The 22,842-nt window shown below is 41.6% G+C and overlaps 1 protein-coding gene across 7 annotated transcripts in view; it reads left to right on the forward strand.

Annotated features, from left to right (window-relative positions):
- The window catches only part of acsl1a (acyl-CoA synthetase long chain family member 1a), a 181,514-nt gene that overhangs the window by 99,220 nt on the left and 59,452 nt on the right, over positions 1-22,842 (forward strand). For 6 of the 7 annotated variants that reach the window (XM_041186508.1, XM_041186509.1, XM_041186507.1 and 3 more), the window contains exons 3-6: positions 11,897-12,011; positions 13,665-13,729; positions 16,561-16,662; positions 17,903-18,002. In XM_041186508.1, coding sequence (XP_041042442.1) covers positions 11,897-12,011; positions 13,665-13,729; positions 16,561-16,662; positions 17,903-18,002 — 382 coding nt within the window. Of the gene's footprint in view, positions 1-5,288; positions 5,467-11,896; positions 12,012-13,664; positions 13,730-16,560; positions 16,663-17,902; positions 18,003-22,842 lie in introns of those variants that run through there. The other variant, XM_041186512.1, reaches the window with a different exon arrangement.

The following is a 22,842-nucleotide window of genomic DNA, read 5'->3' on the forward strand; positions in this document are numbered from 1 at the left end:
TCACCACTCTCTGGTGAAGAAATTTCTCCTCATCTCAGTCCTAAATGGTCTACCCCGTATCCTCAGACTGTGACCCCTGTTTCTGGACTCCCCCACCATCGGGAACATCCTTCCTGCATCTACCCTGTCTAGAATTTTGCACGTTTCTATGAGATCCTCCCTTATTCTTCTGAACTCCAGCGAATATAATCCCAACTGACTCAATCTCTCCGCATATGTCAGTCCCGCCATCCCAGGAGTCAGTCTGGTAAACCTTCGATGCACCCCCTCAATAACAAGAACATCCTTCCTCAGATAAGGAGACCAAAATTGCACACAATATTCCAAGTGTGGTCTCACCAAGGCCCTGTATAATTGCAGCAAGACAGTCCTGCTCCTGTACTCGAATCCTCTCGCTATGAAGGCCAACATACCATTTGCTTTCTTTACCGCCTGCTGCACCTGCATGCTTACCTTCAACGACTGGTGTACGAGGACACGCAGGTCTCATTGTACATACCCTTCTTTCAATTTATAGCCATTCAGATAATAATCTGCCTTCCCGTTTTTGCTACCAAAGTGGATAACCTCACATTTATCCACATTATATTGCATCTGCCATGCATTTGCCCACTCACTCAGCTTGTCCAAATCACCCTGAAGCATCTCTGCATCCTCTTCACAGCTCACCCTCCCCCCAGCTTTGTGTCATCTGCAAATTTGGAGATATTACATCTAGCTCCCTAATCTAAATCATTAATCATTAATATATATTGTGAATAGCTGGGGTCCCAGCCCCGATCCCTGCAGTACCCCACTAATCACTGCCTGCCATTTGGAAAAAGACCCACTTATTCGTACACTTTGTTTCCTGTCTGCCAACCAGTTTTCTATCCATCTCAATACACTACCCCCAATCCCATGTGCTTTAATTTTATACGCTAATCTCTTGTGTGGGACTTTGTCGAAAGCCTTCTGAAAGTCCAAATAAAACACATCCACTGGCTCCCCCTCATCAACTCTACAAGTTACATTCTCAAAATTCCAGTAGATTTGTCAAGCATGATTTCCCTGTTGTAAATCCATGCTGACTCTGTCCGATTCTGCCACTGTTTTCCAAGTGCTCAGCTATTAAATCTTTTATAATGGACTCTAGAATTTTGCCCCCTACTGACGTCAGGCTTACTGGTCTATAATTCCCTGTTTTCTCTCTACCTCCTTTTTTAAATAGTGGTGTTACATTAGTTACTCTCCAATCTGTAGGAACTGTTCCAGAGTCAGTAGAATCTCGGAAGATGACCACCAATGCATCCACTATTTCTAGGGCCACTTCCTTAAGTACTTTGGGATATAGATTATCTGGCCCTGGGGATTTATCGGCCTTCAATCCCATCAATTTCTCCAACACCATTTCCCTACTAATATTGATTTCTTTCAGTTCCTCCATCTCACTAAACCCTGTGTTCCCCAACATTTCTGGTATGTTATTTGCGTCCTCCTTTGTGAAGACAGAACCAAAGTATGTATTTAGTTGGTCAGCCATTTCTTTGTTCCCCATTATAAATTCCCCTGTTTCAGACTGTAAGGGACCTACATTTGTCTTCACCAATCTTTTTTCTCTTCACATACTTATAGAAACTTTTACAGTCAGGTTTTATGTTCCCTGCAAGCTTACTCTCGTACTCTATTTTCCCCTTCTTAATCAATCCCTTGGTCCTCCTTTGTTGAATTGTAAAGTGCTCCCAATCCTCAGGTCTGATGTTTTTCTGGCCAATTTGTATGCCTCTTCCTTGGATCTAATACTATCTCTAATTTCCCTTGTAAGCCATGGTTTGGCCACCTTTCCTACTTTACTTTTGCGCCAGACAGGAATAAACAATTGTCGCAGTTCACCCATGCGCACTTTGAATGTTTGCCATTGCCTATCCACTGTCATCCCTTTAAGTAATGTTTTCCAATCCATCATAGCCAACTCACGCCTCATACCATTGTAGTTTCCTTTATTAAGATTCAGGACCCTAGTCTCAGAATCAACTACATCACTCTCCATCTTGATGAAGAATTCTATCATATTATGACCAAATTATAATTCGAGTGAAATCTGAGCACGTTTTTTCATTATTCATTAAATCAATTGAGCTAGCTTTTTCTAACTGTTTTGGAACTCTAAAGAAGCTTTAGTGTGGTCAGTTGCAATTTGTTCACTAAATTGTGCAATGTATTGTAACTTAGCCATGTCTCTTATTAAAAGACTGAACTATTTATTATTATATATTCAAAGTGTAAACACGTAAAATGGAAAAATCCAGGGCATTAGAAGCTTGCACATGTGACATGTTCATGGCTTGCTTCATTCTTCTCTGAATTTTAGTTCAGCCTACCCTAGTACAGTAGTAGGTTTTACAGTGTTGCATATTTATATTCAGATAAAGGTCTGCAAACTTTCTCTTGTGCTTCTATGTTCAAAATGCAACTAGGTGCCATATAAGCTGGCCATGAATGTGGTTGTATTATGACATAGAATATACAGCATTCGGCCCAAGTAGTGCATGTCAGCGTTTATGCTCCACTGGAGTGTCCTCCCATCCTTCCTCATCTAGCTCTTTTCAGCATAATTCTCGATTCTCTTTTTCCTCACGTGCTTATCTGGATTCTTCTTAAGATGGATTTGTAACATTCACCTTAACTATTCCCTCTGGTAACAAGTTCCATGTTCTCACCACTATTTGGGTAAAGACTATTAGACGTTGGAGCAGAAGTTGGCCATTCAGCCCATCGAGTCTGCTCCACAGTTCAATGAGATCATGGCTGATCTGATAATCCTCAAGTCCGCTTTCCTGCCTTTTCCCCATAACCCTTGATTCCCTTACTGATTGAAAATCTGTCTATCTCCACCTTGGATACTTAATGACCCAGTTTCTCTAGCCCTCTGCGATAAAGAATTCCACAGATTAACTACCCTGTGAGAAAAGAAATTCCTCCTCATCTCTGTTTTAAATGGGTGACCCCTTATCCTGAGATTATGCCCTCTGGTCCTTGACTCTCCCATGAGGGGAAACAACCTCTCAGCATCTACCCTGTTAAACCCCCTAAGAATCATATATATTTCAATAGGGTAACCTCTCATTCTTCTAAACTCCAATGAGCACAGGCCCAACCTACTGAACCTCTTCTCATAAGAAAATCGCTCCATACCCGGGATCATCCTAGTGAACCTTCCCTGGACTGCCACCAATGCCAATGTATCTTTCCTTAGATAAGGGGACCAAAATTGTTCACAGTATTCTAGGTGTGGTCTAACTAGTGCCTTGTATAATTTTAGCAAGACCTTCCTATTTTTAAACTCCATTCCCTTTGAAATAAAGGCCAACATTCCATTTGCCTTCCATATTGTATGTTAGCTTTTGGGATTCATGCACAAGGCTTCCCAAATCCCTCTGTGCTGCAGCTTTCTGCAGTCTTTTTCCATTTAAATAATATTCAGCTCCTCTATTCTTCCTACCAAAGTGCAGAACCTCACATTTTCCCACATTATATTCCATCTGCCATTTTTTGGCCCACTTGCTTAACCTGTCTATATCCCTCTGTCGACTCCTTGTGTAACTCTCACCACTTGCCTTATCACCTATTGTCATGGTCAGTATCTGCAGCAGGCAGGTTGGTGAGGATGAGATCAAGTATGTTTTTCCCTCTTGTTGGTTTCCTCCCCACAGCCGCAGACTCAATCTAGCAGCTATTTCCTTTGCTACGCGACCAGCTTGGTCTGTGGTTGCCCTACTCAGCCACTCTTGGTAATGGACATTGAAGTTCCCCATCCAGAGTACATTCTGCACCATTGCCACCCTCAGTGCTTCCTCCAAGTGGTTTTCAACATGGAGATGCACTAATTCATCAGTTGAGGGAGTGTGGTATGTGGTAATCAGCAGGAGGTTTCCTTGCCCATTTTTGACCTGATGCCATGAGACTTCATGGGATCCGGAGTCGATGTTGAGGACTCCAAGGGCAACTCCCTCCTGACTGTATACCAGTGTGCAGCCACCTCTGCTGGGCCTGTATTGTTGGTAGGATGGTGATGGCTCTCTCTCGTACATTATCTGTAAGGTATGTTTCCTTAAGTATGACTATGTCAGGCTGTTGCTTGTCTAGTCTGTGAGACAGCTCTCCCAATTTAGGCACAACCCCCAGATGTAAGTAAAGGGAACCAAGGAGGGATGGATTATAGTATTCACACAATTTAATGAAAATCCAAGTATGCATTATTACAGTTCCCACTTGAGATTTTGATGTACCTGATCCGGGAGTGTGCCAGTATTTTAGAATAATGTTTCTCCAATAGACTAGATCTTGCCCTCAAAGGTGCATATTAATAGCTGATTCTAGAACTGCATCCTACATGCTGTCAGTCAAGTTCTTAGCATGTTGGAAGAGTTTTACAGACTGAAGTTGGATATGAGGTAGGTTCGTTACCAACCTTTGGTTAGAAATTCTTTCCCTTGCTGTTGGTTGAGCATGAACTTGAGACGAAAATTTTTCAAATATGCAGGCAGTTTCTGGGCATCACAATTACAGGTGTGTTTATTTAGTGTTTATCCTCCAAGGAATTTTGTATGACTAGCTGTTTGAAATTAGCTTTATTGTGGGATGTGTTCTGGAGCCAGCTTGCCTGTTGTCTTATGCAAAGGATTATTTCCTTCAAAAACTATTTGCAGCTGCGTTTTTTGAGATAATTGTGATCTCCCCTGGTGTGAATTAATTAGTTGGTTTTATTTGATCATTGTTGTTACTGGACTTCTGGAATTGCCAGTGATTGACTTCATTCTGTGTAGTGTAATATGATTTCCAGTCAGCCCTCTGTGTCTGTGCCAGCTGTCTGAAGGAGCTGAAGGAGTCAATTAGTCCCAGTGCTTTACTCTTTCGTCATAGCCCTGAAAGTTTTTCATTTTCAAGTATTTGTCTCTGGGTTCTCAACAAGGAGGCTCTGTAGCCCCCTTGGAGTTTGCGACCCTCTTTTAGGTGGCCAGAGGAGGTTTCAAGCGGTTCGCCAAAAGTTTAGCTGATTGCCGTCTCCTCCCGGTCCATTCTCAACATCTGCGTCACAAATGGCTTGGTTTCAAAAAAGCAAATAAATAACAATCATTTAACTATGGATGTCTGTGAAGGGAGTTTGTGAAAGAAGTCTGCCTGCAAAGCAGATGTATGAAGAAGAGGAAAGTGCTTCATAGACAGGGGAGATGGAAGCAGATGATAACAGGAATATGGATGAATCGAAGCTGAACTTGCTTCTGGGCTGAACGGGTGTCCTTCTCTGAGAAAACAGCTGGAGGGTGGATGGGTCCAGGGGAGAATTGGAGGGACCCTGCACAGCCACAGAGGTCCAGGAGAGCACAGTATGTGACCGGACAGGCCAATGTACCTTTAGAGATGTCAAAGGTATCGCCACAGCTTGACACAATTGTTCCTCAGTACCAGAAACTAGGTTCATGTCAAGTAAGTAAAATGAAAAATAATAAATCCATATGTTTAATTGTATAACTAACTTTTTTTGTACAGGAAAGATACTTGTGCTGTGTTACAGGGAATTTGTGGATGTTTTTATAACATGGAAGGGAGCACCCCATGAGCAAAAGATTGAGAACCCTGCTTTATCTAATACCTCTTGAAGTTAGTGTTGAATCTGCTTCCAGTAGTGCTGTCCAGATCATTAATATTCACTGCACGTTTTAAAAAAAACAAACAAATTTTTCCTTTTTCCCCCTCTGGGTCTTTAGCTAATTATTTGAAATCATTACTATCTCAGAATAAGGGGCAGGCCTTTAGATCTGAGATGAGGAATTTCTTCAATCAGAGGGTGGTGAATCTTTGGAATTCTGTACCCCAGAGGGATGTGTAGGCTCAGTCATCGAATATGTTCAAGACCAAGATCAATAGATTTCCAGATATTAAAGACATCAAGGGATATGGGGATTGTGCAGAAAAATGGCATTGAGGTAGAAGATCAGCCACAATCTGGTTGAATGGCGGAGAATGCTCGAGGGGCCGAATGGCCTACCCCCTCCTATTTCCATTGTTCCTATGATTTTGAATACCTCTATTTGAACTTGCCTTAGCCTTCTCTGCTCTATGGTGAACAATCCCTTCTTCTCTAATCTCTCCAAATTGCTGAAGTCTGTTATCCTTGATGCCATTCTAGTAAATCTTCTCTGCACCCTCTCCAAGGCCTTGACATTCATCCTAAAGTATGCCCCAACTACCTCCCCCACCACCAGACTTGAACACAACCATAATTTCATCATGTCTCTATTAATAAAGCCAAGGATCCCATACAATTTTTAACAGCATTATCAAATTGCTTTACCACCTTCTTAGATTTTTTTATGTGAATCCTCATGCCATTAAATAAATTTGGTTCAGAAGTGGATGAACAGATTACTGCCCACAAAGATAAAACTTACCTTAACTCTGAATATTCCCCTTAAGTAATTCCTCAAGCCCTCAATATTGCAAAGCCTGCTTTGTATGCTTTTTTTCCCTATAGAAAAATAATTTGACGGTTGGCAATTTCTGCAGCCTCGTGTCTATTGAGCCTTGTGCCACTGGATTTTCTGTCTAAGTCCTTCGGCTGAATTGGCCAGCAGCTCCCAAGGGAGCACAAGTCCCACTTTCCACCAATTTAGGCCGCAAGCAGCATGCAATGGCTGCGGGGTGGGCTGACATGGGGTGAGTTAGTGTCTTGAGCACAGTCCTTACGGGAGGGGGGCCATTTGCCCACTCTCCAGCTCAAGTATGCAGCCCCTTGTCTCCATATGCTGCATACAAATCGTACACACAGTTGCCTTTGAGCAGTCAGCATTCTTGGGGGCTATTACAAAGCTAGTAGATTTTCTTTTGCTTGTTTTTCAAGTTGCCATGTTGCTGTGACTAACTGATTTAGATAAATACACTTTGTCTACCAATGTCTCACTTGTGTATGATGCATGATGAGGGAGAATAAGAGAATGGAAAATACTTTAGCCTTGCCAGTACAGTGTTTGTTATACAAAATTTTTCCTATCCTTGACTGTTGCTCAGTTAATTATGAGGCTGAAAAGCTTCTGTTACTTATAAACCTATTTGGTTCTGCTCTATTTTAATATCCTGATTGTTTTATATTACAATTTTCCTGGTACTTTGACAGTTGTAAATATAGAGCCTTCGTACATCCATGCATTGCAACATGCATATTATGGTTGCAATTAAAATGAAAATGCATTGATTTTCTGTCAGCAACTTCATGTATTAATGGACAATTTTCTGCTATATTTGATCCAAGCTCCTTCATCACTATTTTCAATTTTAATCTGTATCTTGTTTTTACAACAAACTGCATTAAATAACACCTTTAACATAGTGAAATATTTCAGGTTAAAAAGGAGCATTATTTAACAAAATTTGACACTAGCTGTCTTAGGAGATTATAGAAAAGGTAGGGCAGGAATTTGGAAGGGTTGTGGATGGGCCTGCTGTTTCCCCCTGCTGGCCAGCAGCTGGTTTGCCAACATGTTCCTGCCTTAAGCCATCTTCGAAGTGACTAGCTGGCAGGGGTGCAAGGAGAGGTGATGGCTACCTGCCCGCAAGTTGGGCCCTCCCATTGAGGCTGAATTCTGACCGATGAATGGAAGCAGCCTCTCAGCGGCAGACCAGGGGCCAGTGCTCCATCTACTATTTTTTAAATCCCCCACCTCCCCCTGCATCTCGCAGTTGAAACACTGAGATGGCCACAGCTGGCACCACAGGCCATTGTGTGGAGGGGTCCCCCCTTCAAGTGACAGCCTGGAAGTTGGGGCCTTCTTTTATTTTTAAATTTTCAAAAACTTCTCCATCTTGAGGCATCCTCTGTTTCATCTACCTACATTGGGAGCTTCCACCTCTGATGGTGGGGCTGCCAATGTGTCAGTGCTGGAGGGCATCCTATGGGCCTGCCTGCCATTCATAATTGGACGGGACTTCTGGAGGCAGCCACTTAATTGGCACCAACTCAAATAGCTTCCAGGCTCCCACTGCTGGCAGTTCCAGGCTCCTGACCTGGGATTCATTCTGGTTTCAGGATCTGGACCATGGAATGAAAATCTAGCCATATCCTACGGAAAAAAAGTAAGTTATCCATGTGGAAAATATCATTGCCATTATGTGGCAATAACATCAGGCACTTTAGTTACTTGAAGGGGTTTGATTGAGTAAATATGGAGAGTCTGTTTCCAGTGGCAGAATGCTTGGTAACCAGAGGATACAGATCTCAGGTAAGTGGCAATAGAACCAGAGGAAACATGGAGAAACTTATTTTTACATAGCATGCCATAATCTGGAATGCACTGCCTGGAAGGGTGGTGGAAGCCGATTCAATGGTAACATTCAAAAGGGGATTGGATAATACCTGAACGGAAAAAAAATTCCAGAGCTATGGGGAAAGACCAGGGAAGTGGGGTTAATTGCTAGCTCTAACAATGACCTGGCACAGGCATGATAGAAGGGTTTCTGGGAAGCTCAATAACCAGAGGACACAGATTTAAGATAATAGACAAAAAAGGTGACATGAAAAGATCTTTTTTATGCAGCAAGTTATGATGATCTGGAGTTCACTTCCTAATAGGGTGGTGGAAACCGATTAAGTTATAGCTTTCAAAGGGGAATTGAATATATATAAAGTATTTACAGCACAGAAACAGGGCATTTGGCCCAATAGGTCCAAGTCGATATTTATGCTTTACATGATCCTTCTCCCAACCCACTTCATCTAACACTACCAACATGTCCTACTATTCCTTTCTTGCTCATGTACTTATCTAGCTTCCCGCAAACGCATCTACGCTGTTTGACTCAACCATGATGATGTAGCAAGTTGCATGTTCTAACCACTCTCTGGGCAAAGATATTTCTCCAGAATTCCCTATTTGATTTGTTACAATCTATGGCCTTTAAATCTGGTCTCACTCTAAGTAGAAATACATTCTATCAATTCTCTCTTTCATTATCCTAAAGACCTTTACCAGATCAGCCCTCAATCTTCTTTTGCTGGACAAAAAAAGAGTCTTGATTTTTTTCCCCCCTGTTTGGCATTACCTCTCTATTGGCACCCTTCTAGTAAATAATTTTTGCACCTTGTCCAGTTTCTAAACATCTTTTTAATAATATGTAGACCAATAGCAGAATTTTTGTCCCCATTTGGGTGCAAGTACAGAAAGCGAGCTTGCTGTCTGCTGGCATATTGGTCTGCAGGCACCATCCACCCTGGGTCATTTTCCCAGGGGAAAACTGGGGAGAGACTGGGTCAGAGGCAGAAAAGTTACCAACACAGAAGCAGTGGGTAGCCAATTCAGTTAAGTTAATGGCCAATTAAGACCAGTTGACAGAGGCCCACTGGAATTTTCCAGTCAACCTATGGGATCCCCATGCATTGGAAATAGGGCCAGCTGCGTCCTGGAAGCCGACGGGGGAGGGCGGGGGTCAGGCAGGCTTTGTGGCCCTTGCCATCTGCCTGGCTATAGCTGTGGCTGCAGGCCATTTTTTAATTTAAAAGTTATAAAAGTTGTTGAGAGGGTGCCTCTCTCACCCGAGCTTAACCTAAGAAAATAAGAAATAGGAGCAGGAGTAAGCCATTCGGCCCCTCGATCCTGCTCTGCCATTCAATAAGATTATGGCTGACCTGATTGTGGCCTTAACTCCACCTTCTTGCCTGGTCCCTAAGCCCTTGACTCCCTGTAGATCAAAAATCTGTCTAATTCAGCCTTGAATATATTCAATGACCATTGCTTGCTGCAGCAGAGAATTCCAAACACTAACGACTATCTAAGAGAAGAAACTCCTCCTCATCTCCATCTTAACTGGGTGACATCTTATTTTGAAACAGTGCCCCCTAGTTCTAGATTCCCCATGAGGAGAAACATCCTCTCAGCATCTACCCTGTCAAGCTCCCTGAGAATCTTAAACAAAAACAGAATTACCTGGAAAAACTCAGCAGGTCTGGCAGCACCGGCGGAGAAGATCTTCTCCGCCGATGCTGCCAGACCTGCTGAGTTTTTCCAGATAATTCTGTTTTTGTTTTGGATTTCCAGCATCCACAGTTTTTTTGTTTTTATCCCTGAGAATCTTATATGTTTCCATAAGATCGCCTCATATTCTATTATACTCCAATGAGTATAGGCCCAACCTGCTCAACCTTTCCTCATATGACAACCCCTAATGAATTAACCTAGTAAATCTTCTCTGAACTGCTTCCAATGTAAGTATGTCCCTTCTTAAATAAGGTGACTGTTGTGGTGTCACCAATGCCCTGTACATTTGTAGCAAGACTTCCCTCCTCTTATACCCCATTCCCCTTGCAATAGAGGCCAACATTCTGTATGCCCCCTTAATTACTTGCTGTCCCTGCATGCTAACTTTTAGTGTTTTATGTACAATGAGACCCCGATCCCTCTGTGCCACAGTATTCTGCAGTCTCTCTCCATTTAAACAATACCCTGTTTTCTATTCTTCCTGCCAAAGTGCTCAGAGCTCAGATTTTCTCATCTGCCAATTTTTTGCCTATTCTCCTAACCTATCTATTTGCAGAAACTGTATCCTTCTCACAGCCTGCTTTCTTACCTGTCTGTTTTCATATCATCATCAAGTTTGGCTACAATGCAGTTGGTCACTTCATCCAAGTCATTAATATAGATTGTAGCACTGATCCCTGCAGCGCTCCATTGATTACAGTTTGCCAAACTGAAAATGACCCATTTATCCTGACTCTGTTTCCTGTTAGTTAGCCAATCCGCTATCCAGGCTAATATATCACTCCCAGTACCATATGTACTTATGAAGGTAAGTTGCAGCTTCTTGTGAGGTGGAGGGCCTCCTAATGACCCTCCAGCTTTGAGAGCCCACCCGCCGTCCCTAATTGGGCAGTGAGGGTTGCACTCTGCCACAAATTGGCCAGTTCAGGGAAAATCACTTCTGAGGGACTGTTCCCCACGCAGTGCGAGGTCAGGTCCTCCATTTGACCCTGAAGTTAGGGTCCTGGCTCAAAACCCAAAATCTTGCCTCAGAACTGTTCACAGTACTCCAAATGTGGTCTAACCAATGTTCTACACAGTTTAAACATAACTTCTTTGCTTTTCATTTCCATCTGCCTCAAAATGAACCTGAGTGCATTGTTTGCTTTTTCCTTATGGTCTCAGTAATCTGTGCTGCAACATTTAGTGACTATCTGCACCCCCAGATCACACTCTTCCTCTACCCAATTTAGACACTTATTTTCCAAGGAGTATGTGGCCCCCCTATTCTTTCTAATTCTTACCAAAATGTACTACTGTACATTTATTTATATTGAAGTTCATTTGCCCATTTGTTAAGCTAACTAATATCTTCTAGTATTTTGTTGCTGCTGTCCTCTGTGTTAGCTGCACCTCCCCAATTTTGTGTAATCCACAAATTTTAAATAGATTCCTGAGTCCAAGTATTGATATAAATGTTGAACAACAGGGTTCCCAACGCTGATGTTTAGAACACCACTTCCCACCATTTGCCAATTGAGAAACTACCTTTAATCCTTTCTCTTGGTTTTCTGTTCTGTAGCCAGCTTGCTATCCATTCTGTTACTTATCCCCGGACTCTAGACATTCTGACCTCAAGTCGGTATACGTGAAAAAGAAAAATGAGTAGCCTATGGGGAAAGGGCATGGGAGTAGGACGAGTTAGATAGCTCTAACAAAGCTGTGGCACAGGCAGGCTGGACTCCTTCTGTGCTGTAAGATACCGTCATTCTATAATCATTCCCTGATCTGAAACCTCTGTGTAAACCAAACCAAAAATAATTGTTTAGTTTTAAGTATGGTTTTATAATGGAATCATTGGGGTGCATACTGAATTTTTAATTTGCTTTTAATGACTTGATGTATTTCAGGGTGGTGAACGTGCTCGGAGAAGTGTGCTACTTAAAAAGGATGAGCTTATGACTTTCTACTATCTGGATGTGAAAACGCTATATGATGTGTTAAAAAGGGGTTTGGTTGCATCAGGTAAGTATTGCCTAATCTGCTTTTTTTTTGTCCAGTAGTTAAAAATGGAAATCCATATCTCACCGCAGAGGTATATCCAAAGCAAAATTCAAATTATTACTAGTTATTTCCTTTGTGCCCAGTTTTTCTATTGGAATGTGCATTGGAGGAGATAGCAAAAAATTTCATGGACAATCAACTGTACTTGCAAATAGCAAGCTACAGTTCAGCAGCAGAATGTTTGCCTGCCTTGATGGTGAAGGAATGGTGAGAACTATGAAGGAACCTGCAGTGAAGATTGCATTTCCTTTTTGTAAGTGGAAGAGAGCAAGAGATTTGCAGCTGCAGTTTGAGAATGTAATGTTGAATTTCTGCGAGAACTTAGTTTAGTGACTGTTGGAGTATTGCATATAGTTTTGGGCACATCATTTTAGGGAAGTTGTACAAGTAATGGGAAAATGTTCGCTGTAGATTTACTAGAATGTTACCAGAGGTTAGAGAAATTTCTGATGTGAAACTGGTTTTTAACTTGTGCAGAGAATGTTATGGAATCTTCAAGATTGTAAATGATAAGTTAATAGCGATGGTCTCCACTTGTAGTCAGAGGGCACAAAGTTATGGTAATCACAAAAAACTAAAAGGTACATCAGTAGAAGATTCTTTACAAAAAAGGGTTGTTAGAATATGTAACTCCCTGCAAACTATCATTGAAGCAAAGCTCATAAATGTTTTTGAAAGGGAATCGAGGCTATTCTTGAAAGAAATGTATATTTAAAAGGCATGTGGAGCAAGCCGCAGGGTGGATTAAACAAGGTGTGAGGAGGGGGGAGAAAATGATGCAAACTTAATTGGCTGGATGTCCTGCTTCTGTGGTGTAATGTTCAATGATTCATATTATTCATCTCATCATTGTACAATTCTAATACTAATGGTGCAGATTTGTCATGCTGATGAGAAGATAATCCACAAAGCTTTTTTTTTATATTTGTTCGTGGGGTGTGGGCTTCGCTGGCTAGGCCAGCATTTATTGCCCATCCTAATTGTCCTTGTTCGGAGGGCATTTTTATGAGTCAACCACATTGCTGTAGGCCAAACTAGGTAAGGGCAGCAGATTTCCTTCCCTAAAGGACATTAGTGAACCAGGTGGGTTTTTACAACAATTGACAATGGTTTCATGGTTATCAGATATTTATTGAATTCAAGTTCCACTATCTGCCACAGTGGGATTCAAACCCAGGTCCCAGAGTATTACCCTGGGTCTCTGGGTTACCAGTCCAGTGACAATACCACTATGTCACTGCCTCCCCCTCAAGCTATAGACTAGATCCTCTTGACCTCAAGTGTCCTCAAGCTATAGACTAGATGATCTTGATATCTGTTTAAAGGTGGTTTTCAAATAGAACTAATACGCACAAATTGTGTGCGTGCCTGAGAACACAACATGGCCTTGAAATTAGTTTACAACAACTTGCATTAATGTAGCATTTTAGTCTAGTAAAATGTCCCAGAGTGATTGTGAAGCAAAAATTATGCTTTTGCGATAGCAATATAGATGGATTGTTAGTTTAACCCTTCAAAATTATTGTGGATTATTTTAAGGAACTTATCTCATCAAGCTGGGTTAGGATCTTTTGTATGCAAAGAATTAAATTTTGCTTTTTGATTTTTTTTAAGATAATGGCCCCTGTTTGGGTTTCAGGAACCCAAACCAGCCTTACCAGTGGATATCCTACGCAGAGGTAAGTAATATTTTTTCTTTATTCTACAGGGACATTAACAGATATGTGGAAATCCAATGTCTGAAAACCTTTGTTGGTGGGCTAAGGGCCAGGTATTGTTTATTTTAAAAAGTTTAAGGAAATCTGTAGATTGTAGGCCTTACTTCCCATTTATGGTGACATTGGAGGTGAACTGTTTGGTGATCCTTCAGAGAACTTGTTCAAGAAAAACAAATCCAGCTGCCAAATTGTTTTAATTCCTAGACATATTCTCCTCCAGTGCCTCTCTTCTGCTGAGTATTTTAATTAGTTTCATTCTTACTCAAATCAACCCTAACCGGAGCATCTCCAGAAATGTTTCTCTACCCATCCTAGCACCATTACTCCTAGATTCTTCCCAAGGGTCTATCCTTGGCCCCCTCCTTCTTTATCTTTATGCTGCCCCTTGGCATCAGAAAATGTGGAGGCAATGTCTACATGCACTCTTAACAACACCTGGCTTTACCTCTCCAGACTCCTCCACTGCCTTTGTGCTATAAGACTGCTTGTCTCATATTCATCCTTGGATTATTTACAATTTACTTGAGTTGGGAGAGCCAATCAAAATATCTTTGCCCTTGCCACAAACTCCAAACCTTTGCCACTGATTACAACCCCCTCTGCGCCCACTGACTCGGACTGAACCAGACCATTTGCAACCTCTTGACTCCTATTTAACCTAGAGTTGAGGTTCTATGCCTATAATTCTCTCCATCACAGACTGCCCCCTTCCACCTCTGGAACATTGTCTGCCTCTACCGTGCCTCAGTCCATCTAGAGGCTGTAGAATATAAAAGACAATGGCTAAAAATGGACCAAAACCTTAAAACCTCAGTTAGAATGCATTATTGGGCTCTAAACAATTCATTTGCCTCCTTTAATGAGTAGAACAACCCAAGGTGCTTCATAGGAATGTTATCAAACACAACTTGACACCCAGCCACAAGGTGATATTAGGACAGGTGACCAGAAGCTTGGTCATAGAAGTCAGTTTTAAGGAGGATTGTAAAGGAGGTAAGAGAGACAAGGAGGGAATTCCAAAGGTTGTGGGTCTAGGCATCTCAAGGCACAACTCCTAATGGGTGATGGATATTGGGGATGTGCAAAAGGCCAGAATTGGTGGAGCATAGAGATCCTGGAGGGTTCTAAGGCTGGAGGGAGTAGGGAGGATATACTTCAATGGCCATTAAACATTTGTGATCAGTTTTGATTTGTATTCAAAAGTCCCCAAAATTTACCCAGGTATTTGTTTCGCTTTATTGGTACGATATTTATTATCTGGATAAATTGTTGAAATTTATCATTAATGTTAGCATTAACCTGTAGCTTTTTTTATTCTTTAAATAATGTAAATATTCTCATTTACATTAATCAGATTAATGATCAAATCTAAAGCTTGTCTTGTCTGCTTTGTGAAGTACACTTTGCATGCAAATCACTGCACTTTCCCACCTAAAACAAAAGTAATTTGAAACCTGAGATAATAAATGTAAATAAAAACAAAAAAACTGCGGATGCTGGAAATCCAAAACAAAAACAGAATTACCTGGAAAAACTCAGCAGGTCTGGCAGCATCGGCGGAGAAGAAAAGAGTTGACGTTTCGAGTCCTCATGACCCTTCGACAGAACTTGAGTTCGAGTCCAGGAAAGAGCTGAAATATAAGCTGGTTTAAGGTGTGTGTGTGGGGGGCGGAGAGATAGAGAGACAGAGAGGTGGAGGGGGTTGGTGTGGTTGTAGCGACAAACAAGCAGTGATAGAAGCAGATCATCAAAAGATGTCAACAACAATAGTACAATAGAACACATAGGTGTTAAAGTTAAAGTTGGTGATATTATCTAAACGAATATGCTAATTAAGAATGGATGGTAGGGCACTCAAGGTATAGCTCTAGTGGGTTTTTTTTTATATAATGGAAATAGGTGGGAAAAGGAAAATCTTTATAATTTATTGGGAAAAAAAAAAAGAAGGGGGAAACAGAAAGGGGGTGGGGATGGGGGAGGGGACTCACGACCTAAAGTTGTTGAATTCAATATTCAGAACACTTGTGGTCTGTCCGCAAGAATGACCCAAACCTCCCTGTCGCTTGCCATTTTAACACTCCACCCTGCTCTCTTGCCCACATGTCTGTCCTTGGCTTGCTGCATTGTTCCAGTGAAGCCCAACGCAAACTGGAGGAACAACACCTCATCTTCCGACTAGGGACTTTACAGCCTTCCGGACTGAATATTGAATTCAACAACTTTAGGTCGTGAGTCCCCTCCCCCATCCCCACCCCCTTTCTGTTTCCCCCTTCTTTTTTTTTCCCAATAAATTATAAAGATTTTCCTTTTCCCACCTATTTCCATTATATAAAAAAAAACCCACTAGAGCTATACCTTGAGTGCCCTACCATCCATTCTTAATTAGCATATTCGTTTAGATAATATCACCAACTTTAACTTTAACACCTATGTGTTCTATTGTACTATTGTTGTTGACATCTTTTGATGATCTGCTTCTATCACTGCTTGTTTGTCGCTACAACCACACCAACCCCCTCCACCTCTCTGTCTCTCTATCTCTCCGCCCCCCACACACACACCTTAAACCAGCTTATATTTCAGCTCTTTCCTGGACTCGAACTCAAGTTCTGTCGAAGGGTCATGAGGACTCGAAACGTCAATAATAAATGTACTACATAGGGGCCGGCATGTTTTTGGGGAATTGGATTGTGCTGATGTAATTTTCTTTTTCTCTATGTAAGTAGTTACATTCCTGAAGAGGAAAATGAGATGGTTATGTTTAAACTCATGTTCCTTAACTTGTGTTTTAGGTTATAGCCAGAGCAGAATTTGTGGGTTCAGGATTATTCACTCGAGGATACAAACCAGGGAATGATCAATTTATAGGAGTATTTGCGCAAAACAGACCAGAGGTGAGTAATTTTTTTGGAGACTATGTATTTTTTTCTCTTAGTCATAGCAGCTGTATAGCATTTTGGTTATTTGTAAAACAAAAGTACATGAACAATTATCATACCTTTGGCATGCAACATTGAAATGTACTTTAATATGCTTTAATTGTTTAATTGTCCCTAAATTTCTGTTGTGGGCAATACCCAAGATGGGGAACATCAGCAAGCAGAAGTGCTTGCTTTATATCGACAAGCTTCACAGCAAAATACTCCACTGGAAATCTGTCGATTGCATACTTAAAAACAAATCTCTATTTCTGGTTGATAACAGACACAATGAGCTGACCCACATGGTCCTAAAGTGGGGGAAAAAAGGTTCCTGTTTTCAAAAAGAAAAGCTAGTATTTGAAAGCCAGCAGATATTATCCTTCTCTCACAAGACCAGACCTGAAGAATGTGCCTGGAGTCAGGTCGAGATTAGTTGACCACTCTGTAGGGCTCCACCCATACCCTGCCAAACTTGAATTTACTTTCATTCATGGCTGACATAGATATTCTTGAATATTTTAGAGCTCAACAGGTTGAGAAGAGGGAAAAACAATCCGACACACCTCAGGAAAGAATGAGCAGCTGTAATCTTTCTGCAAGAAACCCAATCTATTTTCTCATTGCATGCCAAACTCCAATGAGACTAGGTGGGCTAAACATGGTAGCCTCGTTTTGTCTAAAAGTGGAATGTTGGCCATTTTAATTAGCATACATCAACCTTCGCAGTGGAGGTGGTCATTCCAAGGGTACATGATCACTATGTTTATCAATGGGTGAATAGCTGGTGAGGTGATAACAATGTTAAGTGACTGTGCTCTGAACATTGTTGCTCCTACATTTCCTAAACACATTGTGCAGAATAATTATCCCCCAGTATTAACATTTTCCCTTGATCTCTACGAAATCTATCTCAACAGTAGTAGCACTGCCACTACAGGTGCAGTGCAGTGCCCCAGATACAATTTTAATCGGGACCATTCAGACCACAGTTGCCCTCCATGAGAAAATGATCTTCCGTGTTCAGTTTGATTAACACTGAGAATTAGCTAAATGACTTGTAACTGTATTGAAACTTTGACACTTTTTTTCGTATTTCTAGAAAATTTGTTAAATTGACCTTGACTCTGTGATCTAACAGTATAATCAGTCGGCTGAATGTTGGTGTAGCAGAAAATGCATTTCAAAATATTAAACATTCTCCCACCCATTTCAGTGGGTTATTATCGAACAGGCCTGTTATACCTACTCCATGGTTGTGGTGCCATTGTATGACACATTGGGAGCTGATGCTATTTCCTACATCTTAAACAAAGGTAGGTTTTTTTTAAAAACAAATAAGTTAAATTAATGTGTTGCACTTCCTCATGCTATTTATTTCCCTTTACATTTTCAGTTCTTGATTCGTCTAAATTCTCCCCACAAATGCTGTCAGAGCTGCTGAGTTTTGCCAGCGTTTTCTGCTTTTATTAACACAAAGGGTTAAATAGCTTTCTTTTTTTAAAAAAAAAACTATTCTCCAATTGAAACTTTGTTCAAAATGTAAAAACCTGAATGTTCTCTGCTTGGCCAACAAATCATTTTGATAGTCATTTAACCATTAAACTAGGTGGGTTATCTGCGAGGAGCTTGGCTGAGACAGGTGATTTAAATATTCCCTTCACAGAACATTTTAGTGTCATTAACTGCTGTAATTGTGTTCACAACCAGCAGGACACATATATGTACAGTTGTGGTTTTCTTTTTGGAAAGCTCGGAGTGGATTGGAGGGCCTCCAGGAAAGCCAATAAGCCGAGTTTTCTTTGTGGTTCTTTATTATCCGTTTGAGATGGCATCTTCATTTCCCACCCAGATGGAAATGACAAGTTGCTAGAGTTATTTCTGCATCTGGCACGTGGACAACAGTAGACACCTAAGAGCAAGTTTCTTTCTCCCACTGCCGTGAGTGGCAAGTTAGTAATCTAAAAATAGACCTTAAAGATAGAAACTATACTACGGTAAGAATTTGGGAACTCCTTCCTCAGATATGTGCCTTTTTATGCATCTTATTTTCCTAACTGTTCAATTTTTTTCTTTGCAGATTAAGGATTACATTTAGATTTAAAATATACAGCATAGAATCAGGGCATTCAGACTAACAGCTCAATGCTAGTGTTTATGTTCCAGACAAGCCTCCTCCCTCCCTTCTTCACCGAGGACTATGAGCATAACCATCTATTCCTTTCCTCTTCAAGTTCTTAATCTGGCTCATCTTAAATATTCACCTCAACTACCACTTGCGTTAGAAAGTTCCACATTCTGGGTAAAGAAGTTTTCCTCCAATTTTCTATCAAACTCCATTGTGATTTTAAAGACTTCTCTATATGTGAGTGAGGACAATAAATAAGTTTATGTAAAAGAAAGACTTGAATTTATATAGTGCTTTTCACAACCACTGGATGTCTCATTGTGCTTTAAAGCCAATTAAGAAGTTTTTTTTGAAGTGTAGTCACTGTTGTAATGTTGGAAACAAGACAGCCGATATGCGCTCAGCAATGTGAAAATGACCAGATAATCTGTTTTTTGTGATCTTTATTGAGGGACAAATATTGGCCAGGACAAAAGGAGTAAAGTCAACCACTGATAATTCCAGATCAGTGATAGCTATTGCCTAGTTATGGATGTCACATTGAGCAAGATGGCAACAATGAACTTTAGTGTGTCAGCTTAGCACACACATCTCTGAGTCTTAAGGTTCCGGGTTCAAATTCCACTCCAGGACTTTAGCACAAAAATCAAGGCCGACGCTTCGAGGCTGAACATGCATTGAACAGGCCTGTTATACCTACCCCATGGTTGTGGTGTCATTGACAAATTGGGAGCTGAAGCTGTTTCCTATATCTTAAACAAAGGTAGGTTTTTTTTCACAAGTAAGCTAAATTAATGTGTTGCACTTCCTTGTGCTATTTATTTCCCTTTACATTTCCAGTTCTTGATTCTTTCAAATTCTTCCCACAGATGCTGCCAGACCTGCAGAGTTTTGCCAGCGTTTTCTGTTTTTATTAACACAAAGGATTAAATAGCTTTCTTTATTTAAAAAAAAGCTACTTTCCAATTGAAACTTTGTTCCTGTGCCAGATACAGAAATGACTCTGGCAACTTGTCATTTCCATCTGGGTGGGAAATGAAGAAGCCATCTCCAATGGATTGGTCATAATAAAGAACCACAAAGAAAACTCAGCTTATTGGCTTTCCTGGAGACCCTCCAATCCACTGCGAGCTTTCTAAAAAGAAAACTACAATTGTACATACGATTGTACCATTGTGCCAATTCTGTTGAAGGGTCATGAGGACTCGAAACGTCAACTCTTTTCTTCTCCGCCGATGCTGCCAGACCTGCTGAGTTTTTCCAGGTAATTCTGTTTTTGTTTTGGATTTCCAGCATCCGCAGTTTTTTGTTTTTATAACTGTACATATATGTATCCTGCTGGTTGTGAACACAATTACAGCAGTTAATTACACTAAAATGTTCTGTGAAGGAATGCTGCACTCTTGTAGGTGCCATCTTTCAGATGAAACATTAAACTGAGGCTTGTCTGCTTCTCGGGTGGACGTAAAAGAAAACATGGCACAGGTTTGAAGTTATCTCTGGTGTCCTAGCCAGTATTTATTCCTCAATCAATATCACAAAAACAGGTTATCTGATCATTATTAAACTTGTGGGAATTCGCTATGTGCAAATTGGCTGCCACATTTCCAGCATTACAACAGTGACTACACTTCAAAAGCACTTCATTGGCTGTAAAGTACTTTGGGATGTACGATGGTCATAAAAGGTTCGATATAATTGCAAATCTTTCTTTTAGCAGGGAAGAGAAGAAAGGATTATTTTTAGGCCATACTACATTGCACATTCCATTGAAGCTTCAGTATGACTATCAAACTTATTGAAAGTGATGAGCTTCAAAGACACTTGTATGGGTTCACAGAACTCATGGGACCCTTTCCTTTCTTCTGTTGTAGTTGCACATGTGTAAAATTGCACAAGCCTGCTACTGCACCACAGTGACATAAGTTGGTCTGGCACCCATGTGAGAGAGGAGGGAGATCTTCTCCCTGGAGGGTGGCAGGAGGAAGCCACCTCATCATGCAGCAGGGGCTTCTCTCTCTCTGCAGCTTCATCTCCCTCTGCCTGAGGGCATTGAAGGGCACCACGACCACACACGCTGCACCCAGTGCTCTCTGAGCTCACGATGCACCATCTGTTGTGACGCTAATGTGTTGTCCAGCATTTATAAAGAATATATCACCTGTGTGAAATACACTTCTGCAGCCACCTGTGAGATGCTGCAGATATTTGTAGTTGGCTAGGACACAGACGTTTGTGTCTATCTGCCTAGAGAGTTGCAACCTCCTTCATCACTGGTCCACAATCATCAACAGGTGTCTTCGCCTCTGCCTGTAGATCCTGTGGTTAGGATAGTGTCACCTTCTCCTTCATGCCCTCACCCCTCTCCTTCAGCCTTCTGATGTCCGATACTCTTGCCCTTCCTGTGCAGGCTGCTGCTCCTCATCTCCAATGGCCTCGATCTCTGAGGGTGCAGTACCCATTTCCATCTGCACCCTTCCTGATGCTCAGGTGGAGTCCAAACAGCCTTGCCCAATGTTCTGATGCTAAGAGAGTAATGACCAGAAACTGTGGTGGGACCTCTTGCAGCTCAGTGGCCATTATTTTTCTCGGTCCCGTCTCTGTTCCTATCCGATTGCAGCCAGGAAAATCAGGCTCTTTGTTTTTGTTTGAAGTTGTTATGCTTATTGAGTGTGACCATAATTAGCAGCCAGGTTCCTATGCTAAAGTCTGAATTAGGAACATGAGTAGGCCACGCAGTCCCTTGAGCCTGCTCCACAATTCAATAAGATCATGGCTGATGTCATTGTAACCTCCTGTCTACCCCTGAATTTTCAAATCCTCTCAGGCCACAGGTGAGGTGCCAGAGGACTGGAGGACTGCTAATGTTGTCCCATGATGAAAAAAAGGAGGAAGGGATAGACCAGGAAATTACAGGCCAGTCAGTCTAATCTTGGTGGTGGAGATGTTACTAGAAAGAATACTGAGGGACATAATATATCTGCACTTGTGAGACATGGATTAATCAGAGATAGTCCACATGGATTTGTTAAGGGAAGGTTGTGTTTGACAAATTTGGTCAAATTTTTCGAGGAGGTAACCAGGATTTTTGATGAGGGTGATGCATTTGATGTGGTCTACATGGTCTTTGGCAAGGCTTTTGCTAAGGTCCCTCCTGGCAGACTAGTCAAGGAAGTAAGAACCCATGGGATCCAAGGCAAAGTGGCATGTTGGATCCAAAATTGTCTGAGAGGTAGGAAGCAGAGGGTGATGGTAGAGAGATGTTCCTGTAACTGGAAGTCTGCTTTCAGTGGGGTTCCTCGGGGCTTGGTGCTGGGGTCCTTGCTGTTTGTGGTGTACATAAGTGATTTGGACTTAAATGTTGGGGGGTATGATCAAGAAGTTCGTGGATAACACAAATTTGGTAGAGCGGGAAATAGTGAGGAGGATAGCCATAAACTGCAGGAGGATATCAGTGGACTGGTCAGATGGGCAGAGCAGTGGCAAATGGAATTCAGCCCGGAAAAGTGTGAGGTAATGCACTTGGGGAGGGCTATCAAGGCAAGGGATTACTCTATGAATGGTTGGACCTTGGAAAGTACTGAAGATTAGAAGGACCTTGATGTGCATATCCACAGATCCCTGAAGGTAGCAGGGCAGATAGAAAAGGTGGTTAAGAAGGCATATGGGATACTTGCCATTATTAGCCAAGGCATAGAATACAAGAACAGGGAAGTTATGCTGGAACTGTATAAAACGCTGGTTAGGCCACAACTGGAGCACTGCTTGCAGTTCTGGTCACCACGTTATAGGAAGGCTGTGATTGCACTGGAGAGGGTGCAGTGGAGATTTACCAGGATGTTGCCTGGGCTGGAGAGTCTGAGCTATGAGGAAAGATTGGATAGGTTGGGGTTGTTTTCCTTGGAGCAGTGAAGCTTGAGAGGGCACCTGTTAGAGGTGTATAAGATTATGAGGGACATTGATAGGGTAGATAGGAGGGCACTTTTTCCATTAGTAAAGGGGTTAATAACCAGGGGGCATAGATTTAA

This window comes from Carcharodon carcharias, chromosome 4 (assembly GCF_017639515.1).
Source record: "Carcharodon carcharias isolate sCarCar2 chromosome 4, sCarCar2.pri, whole genome shotgun sequence".
Taxonomy (NCBI): Eukaryota; Metazoa; Chordata; class Chondrichthyes; order Lamniformes; family Lamnidae; genus Carcharodon; species Carcharodon carcharias.